Source organism: Canis aureus, chromosome 7, assembly GCF_053574225.1.
Source record: "Canis aureus isolate CA01 chromosome 7, VMU_Caureus_v.1.0, whole genome shotgun sequence".
Classification (NCBI taxonomy): Eukaryota; Metazoa; Chordata; class Mammalia; order Carnivora; family Canidae; genus Canis; species Canis aureus.
In genome coordinates this window covers 62,035,720-62,055,772 of record NC_135617.1, presented here as the reverse complement: position 1 = coordinate 62,055,772, position 20,053 = coordinate 62,035,720, and the positions used below count along the sequence as shown (strand labels likewise).

At 44.2% G+C, this 20,053-nt stretch overlaps 1 protein-coding gene and 1 long non-coding RNA gene across 6 annotated transcripts in view; one reads left to right on the top strand and one right to left on the bottom strand.

Annotated features, from left to right (window-relative positions):
* The first annotated feature begins 1,552 nt into the window (after positions 1-1,552).
* On the top strand, positions 1,553-18,725 carry LOC144317533 (uncharacterized). Of its 4 annotated transcripts, XR_013383537.1 has the most exons (5): positions 5,798-6,128; positions 7,540-7,914; positions 12,042-13,144; positions 13,362-13,435; positions 16,334-18,725. It is a non-coding gene; the product is annotated as an uncharacterized LOC144317533 (long non-coding RNA). The 4 variants fall into 4 exon arrangements; XR_013383538.1 differs by lacking the exon at positions 12,042-13,144 and having other exon boundaries at positions 5,968-6,128; positions 16,334-16,572; XR_013383536.1 differs by lacking the exons at positions 5,798-6,128; positions 12,042-13,144; positions 13,362-13,435; positions 16,334-18,725 and adding an exon at positions 1,553-1,760 and having other exon boundaries at positions 7,540-8,011.
* MED20 (mediator complex subunit 20) overlaps positions 10,271-20,053 on the bottom strand; it is a 13,651-nt gene continuing 3,868 nt past the window's right edge. For both annotated transcript variants that reach the window (XM_077904054.1, XM_077904053.1), the window contains exons 2-4: positions 17,825-17,979; positions 12,641-12,894; positions 10,271-10,967 (exon numbers count right to left, since the gene is read on the bottom strand). In XM_077904054.1, coding sequence (XP_077760180.1) covers positions 10,752-10,967; positions 12,641-12,894; positions 17,825-17,979 — 625 coding nt within the window. In that variant the 3' untranslated portion in view covers positions 10,271-10,751. The remainder of the gene's footprint in view (positions 10,968-12,640; positions 12,895-17,824; positions 17,980-20,053) is intronic.

Genomic DNA, 20,053 nt, shown 5'->3' with positions numbered 1-20,053 from the left:
TACACCTAACCCCAGCCTTGGTCTTCCTAACCTCATTCCCGGCCGGCTTCCTAGACACCCACCCTGGGTTTTGCCTCCTTCCTACCTCCTTGGCTGGCTTTTTCTCACTCCTCCTCTCCCTGCCTTCTAACCCTTTTCCCCCTGAATCCTCATCTCATTCTTAGACCCGTTTCCCCCCGCAGCTCCTAAGCCTTCCTTCCCTTCTCCTCTCAAGGCCCCCCCCCAACCTAGTCGTCGCCCACCCCGCCAAAATAAAGCCCCGGCGCGCCCCGACAGCCGGCTCTCGCCTCCGCCGGCCCCCGCCCCGGGCGCCCCCAGCCCGCCGGCGCCGCGGTCCCGCCCCCTGCCGCCGCTCCTCCCGCCCGCGAGGCGCGCGCCGCCTTTGTCGCCCCTCACCCGGTGTATGAGGATTTGGCTTCTTTAAAGGGGAGGGCCACTGTGCCGGAGACTCCTGTCCCCGCCTCCGCGTCTTAGAATGGGCTCCCTGGCCGTCGCGTCCTCCCCGGTCCTCGTCCCCCCACCCCCTGGAGCTACCCCCTTGGCTGCCTCCCCACCTCCTCCGCCCCCTCCCCGACCCCCCTCTATTTACCGCCATCATCAGCACGCGCGAGCTGTCACCAGGGCGCGAGACAACCGAACCCGGCCCCGCCCCCTGCCCGCCCATTGGCCCGCCCGCCGGAGCCCCGCCCCCAGGGCCCCGCATTGCGCCAACGGCGCAGCGCTCGGCCCCGACCCCGGCACAGCCAGCCTCTCCGAGGGTTCGCGCCACGGGCGCAAAGTTTAGGGTTAGCCACAAACGTGCGGCCGATTTGAGCCTGGCGTAAGGGGCGGCGGCGTAGAGAGGCGTCGTGAATCGCGGGTCGAAGTTTGGTTGAAGCACAGGAGAGTAAATAAGGAGGTTTCCAGACAAAGAGACTCTTAAAGGTACAGAGTCTTAAGGCCGTCCCTCCTCCTTAAAGGGCCAGACTCTCCGAGCCCATCTCCGCCCCTTTCTCCCCAGCACTTCAGCCCGCGCGGAACAGTGAAGGAATTCTCCATTAGTTCTCCGCACACTTTTTGAAGCTCCTTTAACATCTTTCCCCACTGCCAAGGGGAAGAGCTTTTCTCACTATCCTATGTTTTCGTTTTGTTCCGTTAAGAGACTTATTGTTAACTTGCGTCGGTCCGAAAGCAGCCGCCTCCGAACCCTGAGGTTTCCCGAGGCAGCAGCGTTTGCGAAAGTTACTATTGGCTACCAGACGGGTGAGCACGTGTCTGACTTTTGCCACTGAAGACCCAGGAGGGACCCAGCTGTTTGATGTAAATCTCCCACCCCACCCTCCCACAAGGAAGAGGTTCACAGCCAAAAACTTAAGAAGTTCAGATTGTAGGGATAGAGACCACAGGGAAACAACAGCGGCTATTTCTACTAGTCTGTTCTGCCCCAGAAAAGGCTTCCTCCAGAGGCTGCATTGTTCTAACATAACTCGCGGGAGGTGACGCTACCCTCCAAATTACAAATAACAGGCCAACACTGTTACATCACCCAATCACATGGCTAAAGCAGGTAAAGGCTTACATGTTAATGGACAAGTTAAAGACATAAACATATGGCTTAACAGCTACACTGGCTCAAAGCTACACACTTGTCAGTATGAAATAGAGAAGCACAAAAGCTAAAGAACAACAAAATTATAAGGGAGAAACAGTAAGTGCATCTGTAAGCATGCACCTACAATGCCTGCAGCCAAGCGTACTTAAGTGTGAAAACATGTCTAAAGGTAATTAACCTGGACATTTTAAAGAGGTTTGATGATGGAAGGAAAGGACCTGGAGATTGATTTGGTGAGGGTCTGCCATGTGGTTCAAGAGCTCAAAGTAAGATCTAAAATTTAGCGTTCCTTTTGTTGCCTATCATCTTTAATTCTTTTAAAAATCTTATATTTTAACTCCTTTAAGATTTTAATTTATTCTTGAGAGATAGAGAGGCAGAGACAGAGACACAGGCAAAAGCAGGCTCCATGCAGGGAGCCCAATGTGGGACTCGATCCTGGGTCTCTAGGATCAGGCCCTGGGCGGAAGGCGGCGCTAAACCGGCGCTAAACCGCTGAGCCACCCGCGCTGCCCATTTTTTTTTAAAGATTTTATTTATTTATTCATGAGAGATACAAAGAGAAAGAGAGAGGCAGAGACACAGGCAGAGGGAGAAGCAGGCTCCATGCAGGGAGCCCGACGTGGGACTCGATCCCCGGTCTCCAGGATCACGCCCGGGGCTGAAGGCATTGCTAAACCTCTGAGCCAACCGGGCTGCCCCATTTTAACTCCTTTATTAGCAGTTTTCTCCCCTGACTCCCCAAAGCCCCTCCAAAATTAAATTTAAGAGATTAAAGACTGTATCTTATTCAATGTTAATTCTTTAGCAAAGCGCCTGATATGTAATAAGAGCCACTTAAGACTTCTGAAGAAAGAGGTGTTCTCAGAATAGCAATCTAGGGAGAAAAGATTCTCAGTACCTTGAGTATGTATTGGATCAGTGGTTCTCAAAGTGTGTCCTGTGGAGCCCTGACACTTTCACAAGGTCCTGAGATCAAAACTATTTTAATAATAATAGGACATTATTTGCCTTTGTCACTGTGATGACATTTGCACTGATGATACAAAAGTAACAATGGATAAAATTACTGCTGCCTTAGTATATATCAAGGCAATTGATCAATGTACTCTTCACTGCCACTCATTCATAGGAAAAAAATAACACTTGTTTCACGGTAGAAGTCTTTGATGAAATACTAAAAATTATGTTTTATATAAGTACCCATCTTTTCAATACTATTCGACGTGGTTAAATGGATGTATGAATAAAGCACTTATGTTCCTTACCTAAGTACCATCTTTTTCTTGAGGAAAAGCACTTGTGCAATGTCTCCACATTTTGAGCTGAATTAGCAACTTTCTTCATGGAATACCATTTTTACTTGAAAGAACAGCTAACAGATAAACTATATTTTGTCAGCTTTGGGTGTCTGACATATTTTCTCAAAGATAAAGTGAGCCTGACAGCACTTGTTACCAACAATTAAACTCAAGCTCTCAAGCAAAACTTCGAATTTTTACAAACCTGTATGTGCCACTGTGAATGTAATAACTTCCCAGGGCTTTTCTGATGAGATTAGTGGTGATATTAACAAATATGATTTTTTAATCTTGTAAAAGAAATGTGTCAACACCTAAAAGATCTGCAATGTTTTCCCAACCAATGCATGATGCTTCAAAATCAGGTATCAGTGGGCAGCCCAGGTGGCTCAGCCGTTTAGTGCCGCCTTCAGCCCAGGGCGTGATCCTGGACACCCGGGATCGAGTCTCATGTCGGGCTCCCTGCATGAAGCCTGCTTCTCCCTCTGCCTGTGTCTCTGCCTCTTTCTCTCTCTGTGTCTCTCATGAATAAATAAAATCTCAAAAAAGAAAAAAAGAAGTATATGTTAAAAAAAAATCAGGTATCAGTAAAAGATCCCTTCAAAGTACAAAATAGGGATCCCTGGGTGGCGCAGCGGTTTAGCGCCTGCCTTTGGCCCAGGGCGCGATCCTGGAGACCCAGGATCGAATCTCACGTCGGGCTCCCGGTGCATGGAGCCTGCTTCTCCCTCTGCCTGTGTCTCTGCCTCTCTCTCTCTCTGTGACTATCATAAGTAAATAAATAAAAATTAAAAAAAAATTAAAAAAAAAAACAAAGTACAAAATAAACCAATGAGTATTATTATATAACAGAGTACAAAAAGTTTACTGATAGAATTTGAGATTCCACATTGCAACTAACAGAGTTGTAATGTAGTATCAAAGAATATCCACAATTATGTGAAAAGATTAATATACTCCTCGCCTTTTCCAACTACACATCTGTGAGGTTGGATTCACATTATTCAACCAAAATGACAAATTTTAATAGACTAAATGCAGAAGCAGATACAAGAATCCATTGTCTTCAATTACGCCAGGCATTCAAGAGATTTGCAAAGATACAAAACAATACCATTCGTGTAAGTTTTTTTGCTTGAAAAAGTTATTTTTTCATTAAAATATTCATATTAACATGTGATGAATTTATCTTTAAATGAATACTTTCTTTTTTCCCATAACTTTTAATAAGTCAAATATAGATATAACCTACAGAAACAAAACCTCTTTGGAACTTAAAAGCATCAAAGAGTCCTGAGACTAAAGGGTTTGAGAATTGTGTATTAGATGGAAGCAGAAATAAAAGACTATTTTATTTTAAGATTTTATTCATTTATTCACGAGAGACAGAGACAGAGGCAGAGACATAGGCAGAGGGAGAAGCAGGCTCCCTGCGGGGAGCTCAATGAAGGACCGACCAGAGGACCCAACAGGACACAGGGATGAATCAATTACGACCTAAGACAAAGACAGATGTGCCATCACTGAGCCACCCAGGCATCCCTAAAAAGACTATTTTAGATCATTTAAATGAGAAGGCTATGCAAAAAGGCTGTAGTGTAGTTTCAGAATTAAGAGCTTCAGTGGTTTATCAACAAGAAATGGAAAACAGAATCAGAAACACTGAGCTTGGGATGCCTGAGTGGCTCAGAGGTTGAGCATCTGCCTTTGGCTCAGGTTGTGATCCTGGGGTCCTGGGATCAAGTCCCCTGCAGGAAGCCTGCTTCTCCCTCTGCCTGTGTCTCTGCCTCTCTCTGTGTGTCTCTCATGAATAAATAAATAAGTAATCTTAAAAAAAAAAAGCAAAACAAAACACTGAGTCTCCCTTAAAGATAAAACTGGTAACAAGTGTAATCACAATACACATGGCACCACACAAATATAGTTCAGAGACAGGCACAACTAAGGCCTAAGAGGTGAAGGGATACAGGGATGGGTATGTTCCACAAAGAAGACAGAGTTAATTCTACCCCAACCTTTTTTTTTTTTTTTTTTAAACAGAGCCTCTTTCCTTTCTGGTTGTAGAAAAACAAGTAAAATCTTTTCACTGTGAATAAATATTAAAAACAGAGTTCCATGCTCCAGAGATGGGTCAAATAACTATGCTCACTGATCGGGTTACAAAAAAAATATACCTTTGCTACGTATACCTTCTTGGGACCCTCTCTCACTGCTCATTCTCTATTACAATAACATTCTTTCCACTGGGGGAGAATTTTAACCTGCCACGAAGCAGTATGACCCTATAACTAACTCCCTTTTTTCTTTAAAGGTTTTATTATTTTTTTAAAGGTTTTAAGTAGTCTCTATACCCAACATGGGGCTCAAACTCACAACCCCAAGATCAAGAGTGGCATGCTCTTCCAACTGAGCCAGCCAGGTACTCCTATAACATCCCAGCTTAAACATCCTAACCAAACACCACTACCTTCAGCACCATCAAAAAGCAAGAGCAGAGAGGGCATCCCCTTGCCTACAAAGCTTTTGACATCTATTCTCCCTTGAGTCCGTCAACAAGCCTATGAAGCATGCAAAGTGGGTACCATTATTCTCACTTTATATGAGACCCAGAAAGGCCAACTTGACTGAAGTCACCTGACAAGTTCAGTACAGTACTACAGCCAGCACCTAGCCACCTATCTCCTAAAAGCAATAGCTGCCTTGGAATACCTGTCACCTCTATGTCCCTAGCTTTGCCCTTCCTACATGACAGATTTCCAATATTGAATTCTGCCTTTGGGACAATCTAGGATATATAAATGTGTTCCCTAAATTCTCTCTTTTAAAGCCTCCAAAGAAATTTCAGCAAAATTCATGCCATTCATTCATGCCCTGATGGGGCAGGAATGGGATGGCAAATAAAGCAGAGAATACAAGAGAATTAGGAACCTTTGCCTCAGAGTTCCAAAAAAATTTGTTTTAACTTGCTAACTTTATCACAGAGGCAAGGAACTACTTCTTGGCCTCATCAATGACATCATTCTGAATGATGAAAATATACTTATTATGTCAAGTTCCATTATGACAGCATAATTATCAGATCCTACAGAATGTGGACTGTGTAATAACGGAAGAGTAACTCCAAGAGTAACCAAGAAAGCTATAAAGATTCTTCATACATTATTTACTTTTACCCATTTCTAAAAGGTTGTGTGCACGGATGTGTAGAGACAAAAGAAGGGAAAACCAATAGAAAGGTAAGAGCAGGAAAATAGTCCCACTTGCCAGAAACTGACCGAAAGGTCTGGAGGACTATGAAATAAAGGAGGAAAAACCCCGGATAAGACCTTAGAGGAGGAGTCTAAGTGGCAGGGGGAAGGTCTCACAATACACAAGTAGAACATTATTTCACGTCTGCTTTTTTTTTTTTTTTTTTAATGGACCTGGAGCTCAGGTTCAGGTGTCTTTTTTTTTTTTTTTTTTTAAGTTTTTTACTTATGATAGTCACAGAGAGAGAGAGAGAGGCAGAGACACAGGCAGAGGGAGAAGCAGGCTCCATGCACCAGGAGCCCGATGTGGGATTCGATCCCGGGTCTCCAGGATCACGTCTTGGGCCAAAGGCAGGCGCCAAACCACTGCGCCACCCAGGGATCCCTCACGTCTGCTTTATCTTTGCCTTCCTGCTGTTTCCCTTCAGGATCTGTTCTTTTAGAGACCCTTTTTTAGATCACAGATCTTTGAGATACTCTAATAAACCCTATAAATCCTATTCCCCCAAAACTAAACATACACATACAAAACCATGTCTGATTCCAAGGCACCTTAGGCCTCTGGGGGCTCCCCTCAGAGGTTAGGCGGCTCTAAGTTAGAACCACTACTTTACAGTCATCATCTGCTCATACTCCAGCAACTAACCAGACTCTCTCATTAAGCACAATACAGTCTCCATAATCTGGGAGGGAATAGACAGGTATGTTGTCAGATATGTTGTCTTGTTTTGTGTTTGTTTCAGTTACTGAGAAAAGATGAAATACACAGGGGGAAGAGATTTCCCTAGATGAGGCCAAGTCAAGACTGCATGACCTCTGGGATGGATAATGTAGAGATCTCAGTCTTGAATCATGGTCAAACGAGGTGACCTAAAGCCCAAGAGACTGATTTTATAATGTTCTACACAATGGCAGAGACTCACCTTGGGGGGAGAGTCCATCCGCAAGAAGAGACTGCTCAAAGTCCAAAGACACCAACCCCAAGGAGAGGACCAAACTTGTAATACAACTAGTTTCAGCCATGCCACGCGGCACTTGTGACTGGGCCTGCAGCCCAGTCCAAAGACACCAACCCCAAGGAGAGGACCAAACTTGTAATACAACTAGTTTCAGCCATGCCACGCGGCACTTGTGACTGGGCCTGCAGCCCAAGGAGCCCAGACAGCTCTAAGATACAGAGCAGATGGCTATAGAGAGGGAAAAACAATATTGGGAATTACAGGTATGAGCCTGGAGACAGTGAGGCCATACATCAGTCGTGCCTGGCTCCAGATCTACTGTATTCACATCTTCAAAATGTTCAGGCTATTGCCCTTCCTATGTTCTCAGAGTCTCAATTCCTGACACCTGGAGGGCATGCATAGGTGGGAATTTCTAACTGCTCTCCTTTACCATCCAGGATTTGACAAGAAAAATTTCACTACCTCATCCTGAAGCCTCATGAATGGAACACTTGGACACTGGGTTGGGGAAGACCTGGTGGTGGAAAGGAATGGTGATGGTGAGTCTTTCAGTATTTCTTCAGTGGAACAGGGACACCAACAGACAGCAGGGGAAATGTGACTGACCATTTGATACTCAAGATCTGAGGCAAGCAAGCAGGAGGCAGCCTGAGAAGGAGTCCAGAGAATCACAACAGCACAGGAGATAAGGAAAGAACAGCCAGAGAAGGAACCACTGATGGATAAAAGTGATGGACCAGACACAAGTGGAACATAGGGTTCCCCAAATCCCAGCATTTGCCTTCTGCCATCACAGATTTTGTCATTTGCAGGTATCACTTGTCAAATAATTTGAATAGTTCTTATAAATGGACTCTTTCTTAAAAACTTACCCTCATCCTAAGGAATAAAGTGCTAGTTCTGCTTTTTCCTAATATACATTAGAATAAGATGTAAGTATTAATATAAGTTTTCCACATCCCACCTAAAATCACCTGGCACCACACAGAGGCCCAGGTTGCCAGGGGTCCTGAGCCTGAAATTTGGTCCCATCTCTAGCCTCATCTCTTAGCATGACCTCTGTGGGAGCCCACAGCTGCCCCCCCATCTCCTAGTTAAAGGAAAACTAGATGAGTCCTACAGCTGCCCTGCATAGCTTTGAGTGTTTACATTGGCAGATTTCCATGTGGTTCTGGCAAAGGTACCCACCAAGGTGACATGTTGGCACAGTCTTAGAAATTTTCCAGTTACTACTCTTTTGGGGGTGGCTACAGATGGAGACAGGGGTAAGGCATCTGCAAGCAAAAGAAGGAGATGTAGGAAGACAAGTCTAGTATAGAAGAAAAAACATCAGATTTAAACCAAAACATATGGCATCTCTATGAACTAGCCGAGTTTAAGTTTACATTTATAAAATGAGGATCAGTTTGCCTTTTTTTCCTTAAATTTATACCAAAGCTCCTAAACTTTCATCCAACCTGAACTTTCAAAAATCATATAGTGATAATCCTAAACTACTCTTGAAAGTCCCATTCAGGCTTGCATACAAAAGCTAGATGACATCTGGACCCTTCCCACTAGTTACCAGTTTAGTTTTGGCAACTTCACTAGTAGAGCCATATTTGCTAAATGAAGAAATGTATTGCATTACCTGCCTTTTTTAGTGATAAACTTTTTTTAGTTGATGCAAAAGGCAAAGACGGACACAAGTACCCAAGTGACAGTTCATAAAGTTTGATCTGGTACTCACTGGACTTAAAACTGATTAAATGTATGCTCGAAATAAGGGAAAAAGAACAAAAGTGAAGAATACTGGAAATGTATGAACCAAAATTGTGTCTAAAAGGCAAACTATAGTAAGTTTATACTATTCATTCATTTTTAGAAAACAGAGTCTCTCCCTAAAATGCATACATCTAGAGTCATATTTACCATGCTCAACCTCTGTATATTTTCAAGAATACATTATATTCAAAATGCTGTCTCATCTCACAAAATATATGAGGTAGCCTACGGAAAAATACAAACAGATAAAGCTGGACAAGAGCAAATATAAATCTGAAAGCCAAAAACTATGCATTTTATTGTGTGTAAATGACATCTAAAACACACCTCAGTTAAAAAAGCAAAAATAGGAAAAAGAGCCAAACAAAAAAGCCAGGGACAAAAGAGAACAAAAAATGCAGCCAGCAGGTCCTGCAGTTATAAAGTTAAACTGAGCTTCCCGCCAGCCAAAGCTACAAGGGAAACATGACTGCCTCCTGATTCTTGTTGCAGAGGCTTTAGATCTGGGTACCTTCAGTGAGGGACAACATTGTAGTATGTACATTAACATGTTTCCTAAGACCATCCCTGCCTGTATATATCAATGTTAGCACAACTGAACATTTCTACAGCAGGAGTCAGGTGGGCAGGCAATGTAAGTCCAATGAGCAGCAAGGAGGCTTAAATGAGATTAGGACAAAGAGCTCAAGAAGCCATGAACCCTTAAGCAAGAGGTGCAGAACTGACTGCCCAGTGTGAAGAAGCCAGCTAAACTCACAAGTGGCTCTGGCATCTATCCTAGCCCAATTGATTCACAAAGAGCTTCATTACAGGGGTTACTCTGCAAAATAACCACCAAGGGCCCACCTGGGCACATCCATTGAGCTTCATGTAGCAGAGGGGGCCTCCACATCCATTTTCTCCTTCATTTTTTAGTCACAGAAGCCCCTGAGTTTTAACTGGACACGTGGCTACCCAAGTAAGAGGCTATATATCTGAATGTCCCTTTCAGCGAAGTGTAGCCACGCTGATAGGAGAGATTCCAGGTCATACCCTTTAAAAAGAAACTGCTTTACTCTCTAGACATGGGGCTGATGAGTCTGCTTTGACCTTGTGGGCAAGATCAACACCCTAAGGTTGGCTGAACAAGATAAAAAGAAACTGAGGTCCTGGTGACCGTGTACAGTTAAACCTGCCCCAGACCACCTGATTACGTCTGTACTATTAGAAGAGAGAATAAACTTCTACTAGGAGCCATTATGATTTAGGTCCTCTTTGTAATAACAGCTTAGCATGTGGCTTAACCTCATTCACAACAGAATGGAAGGATGCCAGAGGGAGACTCCAAAGGAGTCCAGCAACACCCTAGAAAGGTTAATTCACAATTCATTTCAGCAAACAGGTCAGGAAATGATAGCCATCACACCAAGTTATGCCTCTTACTCCTTCTCCAAGAAAGGCCCAGCTGCATCCCTGGAGTAGAGGAAAAGGCCTTTATTATAGCCCAGCCCAGCCCAACCCGTCCACTGCGGACCTAGGCCAAATCCTTGATATTTGGGAGACAAAGACTGCTTTCCCCACCAACACTAGGCAGGGACAGCCCTGTCCTACCTTTTCCCCTAAAGCAGGAAAGCTCCACACTTCTCCACTCTTCATAATTACCATTCTTGAGAACAGGCCAAGTCCAGTAAGGCAGACGTAGGGTGAAGCAGCTGCCGGGGGGGCTGTGTGTGAGGGTCAGGGGAAGGGAGTCCAGAGCCCCAGAACAAAAGTCACAGCTGGGAAGAGGGAGAGAAGCCTCCATGTCTGCCCTGGGTTTCTGGAGTCCAGGGACCTCAGGGTGCAGCACCTGCTCCTTCTATGCAGTCCCCCTGGTGACAGAGCTTGTCTGGGCAGCTGCCAGTCACTAACGAATCCCAGCCACCGGCACCTGCTGCTGCTTGCGGATCTTATTGAAGAGTTCCATGTATTGGACCATGGTATCTGCTGGGCCGTAGACAGCATCATGTCTGTTCCCAAACACTGCTGGGGCTCCTGGCGTGTGGCTGCCTAAAAAACTCTGCAAGAACTCGAGCAGTAGGCTCCAGCAGTCGCTAGCTACCACACAGGGGCCATACTCCACCTAGGGCCAAAAGAACATAGAACAAGGGTGAGTGAGGCAAGGACAAGGTCTTCTGCTTCTCTTATACCTCTTACCCCCTGCTCCTAAATTCTCCAGCCCCAAACCAAAGACAAACACCTTTTAACACAGTGTTGCTCCACAGGAAATACTCAACCCAAACACCTGGGATTCCATATACCCAGCATTATTCCCTTTAGGCATCTCTGGCATTCTCATCTCATCTTAGGAGTTATCAACCTACAGCCCAACCCACAAGACCAAAAGTCCCCTTTTGATACAGGCCCCTTTTGATGATCTCAGAACTGTATAGTCCCTACTATGCTGCATTAAGATCGAAGGAGAGCTAGAAAAAGTCTGAGAGAGAAAATGAAGAATGAGAGAAAAGTAAGGATGTGTGTTTGTGTGTTTGTGTGTGTGTGTGACCAGAGAGAAAAGTAGACACTAAGTCTCTTTAAGACCAAACATTACCCCCAAGATAGACCCCACCTAACTCTAAGAAGTAATTTCCCAACCCATGTGGCAGGGGCCAAAGGAGATACACCTTAGACTTTCTCATTCCTTTTTCCTAGTTTTTCACTGGAGGGATGGCAAGAAAAATAACTAGTAACCATAAGGAGAAACAAGTAAAAAAGAGCTGGGATGTATCTGTACTAAAAAAGCTAGAAATGTGAAGGATAAGCAGACAGTGGGTTCCCAGTGGGACTCAGCTAATGCAAGGTATATCACAAGCCAAAAGAAGTCAGGAAACTTTGGTCCCAGAGGTCACTGGAGTTTCAGAGCAGTAATCACTACTAAGGCCCTTTTCTCCACCTGGAATGCTTTGTGGGCCTCATCTATTCCCACATCTCTACATTATAAATCCCTCTTTACATGCTACTCCTGCAGAAAGCATCCCAATCCCCAAAGTCAGCAGTGCTCTCATTGGCCCGAATTCCCAAAGCAATTTGTGCCTGGGAATGCCTTAAAAATTAACTTAAAAAACAGTCGGTGTGTTTCAGATTCACTCATTTTCTCAATCACACATTTTCAAAAAGCAGGCCCTATAGCTTACTAATTTTTTTTCTCCTCACACAGAGCTGGGCACATAGCAGACTGAGGAATTTCACTGGTTCCAAAGCCAGCTACTGCCACACTCCCTCTTTGCGGTCTCCAACATATACCTCAGAGATGGAATCACCACACAAACTTCTTTCCACCATGAAAGAAAGTTGACAGCATATCAAAAGGAAAGGCTCATCTCTGCTACACAACCTTTGAGACCTATCTTAAAGTATACCATGGAGAGGGGTGTAGTTACATGATTTAGGGCCCACCACCCAAAAGTTACCTGTACACTGTCTCCCCCTGGTTTGCTCCAGTCCTTGTGACAGGTGACCAGTTCCTCCACATCACAATCAACCTGTCTCCCTTGGCTATCCCTTCCCTCCTCCAGCAAGCCAGCCTTCCTAAGCTTTCTGCCACTGCAACCCCAGCTTCCCACTCTCACCCTGGGCCAGAGCCCGAAGGACTAAAGAAAGGATAAAAGATGCAGAGACAGAGAAGCACAGATGCTCTGGGGACAGGATCAGGAAGGCATCAACAGCGGTTTGCACTCAGAGGGACGTGGAAATCCACCAATCCCTCTGCTGAGCAGCCCTTCAGCATATACTGCTCCTTTTCCCCCAAGGTCTTACCTCTACAGAGATGCCTCGGGCACTGGGCCCCATGGTGACTGTGCCCACCTTCACTAGGAAATCACAGTACTGGTAACGGGTACCCCGGGTCTCAATCTTGCTGGCCTTGGCACTCTGGAAAAAGCCCTTGAGCTTCACCATGAGCACATCGAAGTTGGTGTCGGCAATAAGGCAAGGGCCATTCTCAAAAAGGGCGAAGCAGCTCAAAGGGTACTCTGAGTTGTGCATCACGTACATCAGTTTCCCGGCCTGACCTACAGGGACAGAGAGCCTATCAGCATCAGGATCTTTGTTGGCAAGCCTCGGAATAGTCAAATGCATGGAACAGGGCCAGATGGCAATCTGCCACTACCTCAGCCATCTTGGAGGGCAATGGAGGGTAATCCCCTCACCAACAGTCTGTTCCACAAAGAGGAAGGAAGAAGAGCAGTGGGCAAGGCAGTATGTGGTAAAAGCTCATTCCCCAGGAAATATGAGGAGCATAAGGGAACTTCCATAGCACTGGTAAGTTTAGTTCTTGAATGATGGGCTCCACAGATGGGTGCTTAATGATGACAATCAATCACCCACAGAGACTTCCCATAGTCTTCTGTATAATCCTATGTTATGTAATAAGGAAAATAAGAAGTAATATTAAAAGCATTTGAGTATACAAAAATGAAGCAAATGCTCTCTTCTCTGTCCTTCCCTTTCTCCTTTGGCCTCCTTCCTGATATAAAAGAAGAGGCCCCACAGAAGCAGCAAAGGGGAGTATCTGAGCTTGAGGCTGGAAAGGAAGGCCAGAGTGAAGCTATGGTAAGACTTATTTTCCATGCCTCAAGAAGTCTGGACTTTACCCTGAAGGTAATGATGAACCCCTGGAGTGCTATAAGGCATCAGCTGACTTGGGAAGCAATCAGCACTTTCACAGAAAGAACTCAGGATCTGGAATCAGAAGGTCTCATTTCAAGCCCCATCCAATCTTTCCAGTCTCTGAGAAATGAGTTTTCTCATTGATTACTACTAGAGATTTACTGCAAGAAGGAAAGCTACATATGTTTGGTTAACTGAGAAATAGAAAGCAAGATCCCCTGTTTATACACTCTAAGAATTAATGGATACACTACCACAATCCCAAGTATTCATGAAGACTTAGCTATAAAGTATTTACTAAGTACTTAATCATCCCAAACATCGTGCTAGGGTTTAAGAGGCATGCAAATAGAAGACTTAGTACCTGACCTCAGGAAACTGACACTCTCATTAGAGACAATAAGACAATAAAAAACTATTAAGGAGATAGTAAGACCAAAACGCTTATGTGGGATAGACCAGAAATCTTTTTGGAAGGAAGAAAAGACCAGAGCAGGAAAGGATCAAAGTGTGCAAGAGTCAATAGGAAAAACTTTCGTGGAGAAAATAGCACCTGAACTATGATACAAAGAGAAGGTAGGGTTTGGCCACATAGAAAAGGAAAGATATTCTAGGCAAGAATGAGAGCTTAACAGTGGAAACGAGATGGGGCAGAGAGACCTTTACATAGGCCTCCACTCTGCTGCTACTTCCAGAACTCAACAGGCTCTGCACCAACCTTTCTCCACATCCCTCCTGACCACTTGTGCCAATGGGTACCTTTTACCTCCTGCTAAACCCAGAGCAAAACATTTCAACCCTGAAAAACAAACAACCCAAAGCTGATCTATCATTCATTCTGTTCTTGTGCAAACTCACTGTAATTACCTAATTCATACTACAGGAGTCTGCAGGTGCTCTTACTGTCTTGAAAACATTTTGAAAGTCAACTAAGGTTTTTTTAATGAAGAAGGCACTGTCAACTGTTTGTAGACAACAGTATCTTTAAAATCACAATGAAGTATCTTTGTATCAGCACAAACTTTTTTTTTAAGATTTTATTTATTTATTCATGAGAAACACACACACACACAGAGGCAGAGACACAGGCAGACAGAGAAGCAGGCTCCACGCAGGGAGTACGACGTGGGACTTGATCCCAGGTCCCCAGGATCATGCCCTGGGCTGAAGGCGGCGCTAAACCGCTGAGCCACCTGGGCTGTCTGTATCAGCACAAACTTGTGAAGCAAGCAAAACCAGTGTTACTGTGCCCCTTTGACAGAGGAAGAAAATGAAGCCAGTAAGTCTGGACCAGCAACAGCAGCACTACCACCACCACCTGGGAACTTGTTGAAATGCAAATTATCTGCCCCAGCCCATACTTACTGAGTGGAAAACTGTGAGAGGGGCCAAGCAATCTGTTAATGAGCACTCTGGTGATGATAATGCTGGTCCCTATGAAACTTGTGATCTAAAGCAAGGAGCCAGCAAGGAGCAGAACTGGAACTCCAATATAGGCCTTCTGCCCTCAAGTTTATTGCTCCTTCCATTCCACCCCACTATCTGCCACAAATATGTCCTCTCCCCGACTAGACTGTAACTCCTTAAAAATTAAAGGTCAGAATAGGAAAACATGGCTCTACAATAGATAGTTTCATAAACATGGTATGCCATCGTCTATCTATGCACAAATGTTTTGTTTTCCAGATGATTTTGGAACTGTTATCTGTTTTTTATCCCACCTTCTTATTGAAGAAGGCAAAACTACCAGTAACAGTGTCATTTTAGGGATCCCTGGATGGCTCGGCAGTTTGGTGCCTGCCTTCGGCCCAAGGCGTGATCTTGGGGTCCCGGGATTGAGTCCCGCATTGGGTTCCCTGCATGGAGCCTGCTTCTCCCTCTGCCTGTGTCTCTGCCTCTCTCTCTCTCTCTCTCTCTCTCTGTCTCTCATGAATAAATAAACAAAATCTTTAAAAAAAAAAAAAAGAAAAAAAGTTCATCATTTTACTGATGATGAACCTCAGAACTCTTATATTTATTACTTACTATACAACACAACCTCAGTTCTAAGTGCTTTGCACATAGTAACTAATTAATTAGCACAATAACACTAAGGGATCAGTACTATGATATTTTCATTTTACAAATGACAGAACTGGGGATGCCTGGGTGGCTCAGCAGTTGACCATCTGCCTTTGGCTCAGGGCGTGATCCCGGGACCTGGTAAGCCTGCTTCTCCCTCTGCCTGTGTCTCTGCCTCTCTCTCTGTGTCTCTCATGAATAAATAAATAAAATTTTAAAAACAAACAAATGACAGAACTGTCGTGGAAAGATACAGAAACAGAGCCCATAGCAAATAGTTTCATTAGAGGGGATTTAATACAGGGAATGAAATACCAAGGTTGGAGAAACCAAAAAAAAAAACAAATAAATGGTGAAGCCACCCAAATATTAGCAGCAGAGCAAGCTACTACCATCCCGTAAAGCTGGAAGGAAAAAGAGAGGATGTACTGCCATTAGAGCCAGACACAAGGGCCAAACAGCAGGAGCTAACACCAAGGAAGAGACATAGTCATAGCCAGAGACACCACCCAAAGCAGGAGAGATCCTGTACTCTCCCTGTCTTCAGTCCTCTAACCTTTACCAGTGCCCTCACTGGCCAAGAGTGACTAAAAGGGAGCCTGGCAAATGTCTGCAGGAGAGGTCTGGGGAATGGATTTATGGGGAAACGGGCAAATGACTGGCATAGAAACAGTCACAGGTTATGGGACTTCCCTAAGTTGCAGTTGGTATGTGACCAGAACTTAGTTCTCTGGTTCCATGATCTAGATTCCTAATCACTGTGCTTTGGAAATGTCCTAGGTCAAGTTACTGCAGAGCCAAGACTAAGAGAATCCAAGTTCCTAACTCCTATACAAAGGTTCTCTAACACAGGAAACAACAGATGTTGGCAAGAATGCAGAGAAAGGGATCTCTGGGTGGCGCAGCGGTTTGGTGCCTGCCTTTGGCCCAGGGCGCGATCCTGGAGACCCGGGATCGAATCCCACATCGGGCTCCCGGTGCATGGAGCCTGCTTCTCCCTCTGCCTGTGTCTCTGCCTCTCTCTCTCTCTCTCTGTGACTATCATAAATAAATAAAAATTAAAAAAAAAAAAAAAAGAATGCAGAGAAAGGGGATCCCTTTACACTGTTGGTGGGAATGTATACTGGTGCAGCCATTCTGGAAAGCCATATGGAATTTTCTCAAAAATTTAAAGAAAGAAACTACCGTACACCCAGCAATTGCACTATAGGTATTTATCCAAAGGATACAAAAATACAGAGTAAAAGTGGGAACATACATCCTGTTGTTTTTAGTAGCATTATCAACAATAGCTAAATTATGGAAAGAGCCCAAATTTCCATCGACCGATGCATAGATAAAAAAGATGTGGTGTGCAAACACACATAGAGAATGGAATATTACTTGGCTATCAAAAAGAATGAAATCTTGCCACTTGCAACAACATGAATGGGGTGCATACACGTACACACAGAGTGGAGTATTACTTGATCATCAAAAAGAATGAACTGTTGCCACTTGCAACAACACAGAGTGTATTATGCTAAATGAAATAAATCAGAGAAAGACAAATACCAATATGATTTCACTCATACATACAATTTAAAAAACAAAACAACTGAATGTATGGGAGAGGAAAAAAGAGAGAGAAGCTAAAGCATAAGAGACTTAACAAGAAAACAAACTGAGGATTGATGGAGGGAGGTGGGTGGGATCTAAATGGGTGACAGGAATTAAGGAAGACTGTTGTTATGGCGAGCACCTGGGATTATATTTAAGTGACAAATCACTAACTTCTAAAACCAATATGACACTTAATGTTAACTAACTAGAATTTTAATAAAAGCTTAAAGAAAAAAAAAAGATTCTTTGCCTCCCTACCATCACCACCACCATCCACAGCCCATCTCAATATATCAAAAAAAAAAGTTGATTCAATGGTCAAGGTCATGCCAATGAGGTATCTAAGGCTGCTGGCTAGGTGTGGGAATCAGACTTCCTGCAGAAAGTTCTAAAAACTCTAATGTTATGAAAGAATCATACACTTCTGAGCCTACAAGGAGCCTCTCCCAAACTTAAGAGTGCATGAAAAGATCACCAAGGGAGTTGGTTGAAGTATAATTATGAAGCCTGTAGCACCAGTCAAAGGATCAGGATTTAATGGATTCGGAAACATCTGCCACATGTTCAAGAATGCCACGCTTAGGAAATGAGCATAAAGATTTCAATGAATATGAATGTCAATCAACTGCAAGTGAGGGTCCAGTCACCCTGCAGACCCATCTCACAGACCTTGGCTGCCAAGAGTGGAGGCAGCTGTATGGTAGGTTTCACAATCCACACAAAATGTTCCTTGCTTCTCTGCCCCAAGCATCTCCAATTTCCGAGTAAGGAGCTCCACCGTCTGCTGGACACTCTTGCCCTCGGCCACAGGCATCTGGGATACACTGAAAGGGAAAAGACCAAATCATAAGTATTCAGAGGCATATGCACACTCATTGAGCCATTCATTCACACACAGAATCACAGCTCCTCAGGGCCAGGAGTTATCTTAGAGACCATATATCCTGAACGTCTCTCTCATTTTAAAGATGAGGAAATAAGAGGCTCACAGTTCCTAACAGCTCCACTAAGAACTAGAACACAGGTCTCAGGACACTCCTACCAACTTAGTGAAATTCCTATCACAGCAGCATTTTCCAACCAGGACACATGTGCCAACATTCAAGCAGTTTTAGGTGGCACACAGAGTAATCCATAACACTGATGTCCTTTGCAATTCCTTCAGTTCTGCCTAAATTAGGAAAATCTGTTTGAGGTTAGTATGTTTTTACCAATTCTCTAACATTTTGAAGGTGTGTTGTCCAGTACAGTAGCCACAAACCACATGTGGCTATTTACACTTAAACTAATAAAACAAGTTAAATTAAAACTTCAACTGCTCAGCTGCACTACCCCATTTCAAAGGCTCAATAGCCACATGTGACCAGAGGCTAGTATATTGGACAGTGATGTTATGGAACATCTCCGCCAATATGGAAAATTCTATTCAACAGCCCTAGGATCAAAGAGAAAGCAAGCCTCAAGTCTGTAATCTTTAGGAGTCAGAGGCAACGATATGTACAAAAATAAAATCAAAACAATGAGATAAAAATGTTATTTCCAAGATTCCTTCTATGGTAAGTGAAACCGACCCCCCCTTAAGAGTAGTAGGTAACGGGGCAGCCCGGGTGGCTCGGCAGTTTAGCACTGCCTTCAACCCGAGACCTGATCCGGAGACCTGGGATCGAGTCCCGCGTCGGGCTCCCTACATGGAGCCTGCTTCTCCCTCTGTGTCTCTGCCTCTCTCTCTCTCTCTCTTTCTCTGTCTCTCATGAATAAATAAAATCTTAAAAAAAAAAATAATAGTAGGTAACAATCATTAAGCACCAACCACGTGCCAGGCAGTGTCCAAAAGGCCTTTAGACAAATGAACTATTTGGATCCTCACAACGGCCCTAGAAGATGACTATTATTTATCTCCTTGTAATAAGTAAGGAAACTGAAGAACAAAGAGGTTGAGTAACTTGCACAAAGTCACATAGCTTGGTGTGGTATAGCCAAGATTCAAAGCCAGGCATGCTGGTTCCATGTCTGTGTTCTTATTCACTATACTAGATTGCTTCCCTAAACAAGTAGTTGCCGGTTAAAATGCTTCTAAGAAAACGAAACAGATTAAAAAAAAAATTCATAAATACTTCAGGTGGTACACTTAACTAAACAAAAACCATACATATTACTGAATTCTCAAAGACATTACTTTATGATCAATCAACCACAGAGGGAGGGAGGAAAGGAGGGACTACTGCTGTTGCTAAAAATTGTCCCTACTCTCCATCAGAAGATGAACTCAGAAGCAATGGATAACGTGCCTTTACTGACAAACATAAGAGAATATCTAAACTGACGTTACACGGGTCCGAAATACCAGGAGTGTGATATACTTGCTAAGGGTCCCAACAGACTGAGGGCCCATTCCGTCTTTCTGTCTTCTGCTGAAAGAACAGGGGCTTTCAGGTTCCAAGCCTCTATGCTGCAAGCTTTTCCTTCCAACCCTCATACACTCCCTTACACTAGAAAACTTCGAAAAGGCTTAAAATATCCATTGCAGAAAACACAGGTGCAGTAACCGACAAGCCTACAAGAACCTGAGCTATCAGAAAGACTAGCTCCGGGGATCCCTGGGTGGTGCAGCAGTTTAGCGCCTGCCTTTGGCCCAGGGTGCAATCCTGGAGACCCAGGATCGAATCCCACGTCGGGCTCCCCGCATGGAGCCTGCTTCTCCCTCTGCCTATGTCTCTCTGCCTCTCTCTGCCTCTCTCTCTCTGTGACTATCATAAATAAATTAAAATTTTTTTTAAAAAAAAGAGTGGTTCCCACAGGCTCCAGCCCTGACTAGAAACGTGCTAATACTTACCGGTATTCAAAACAAAACAATCCCTAAAATCTAGCATTTCCTCCAAGAGCATTAGGCCCATACCT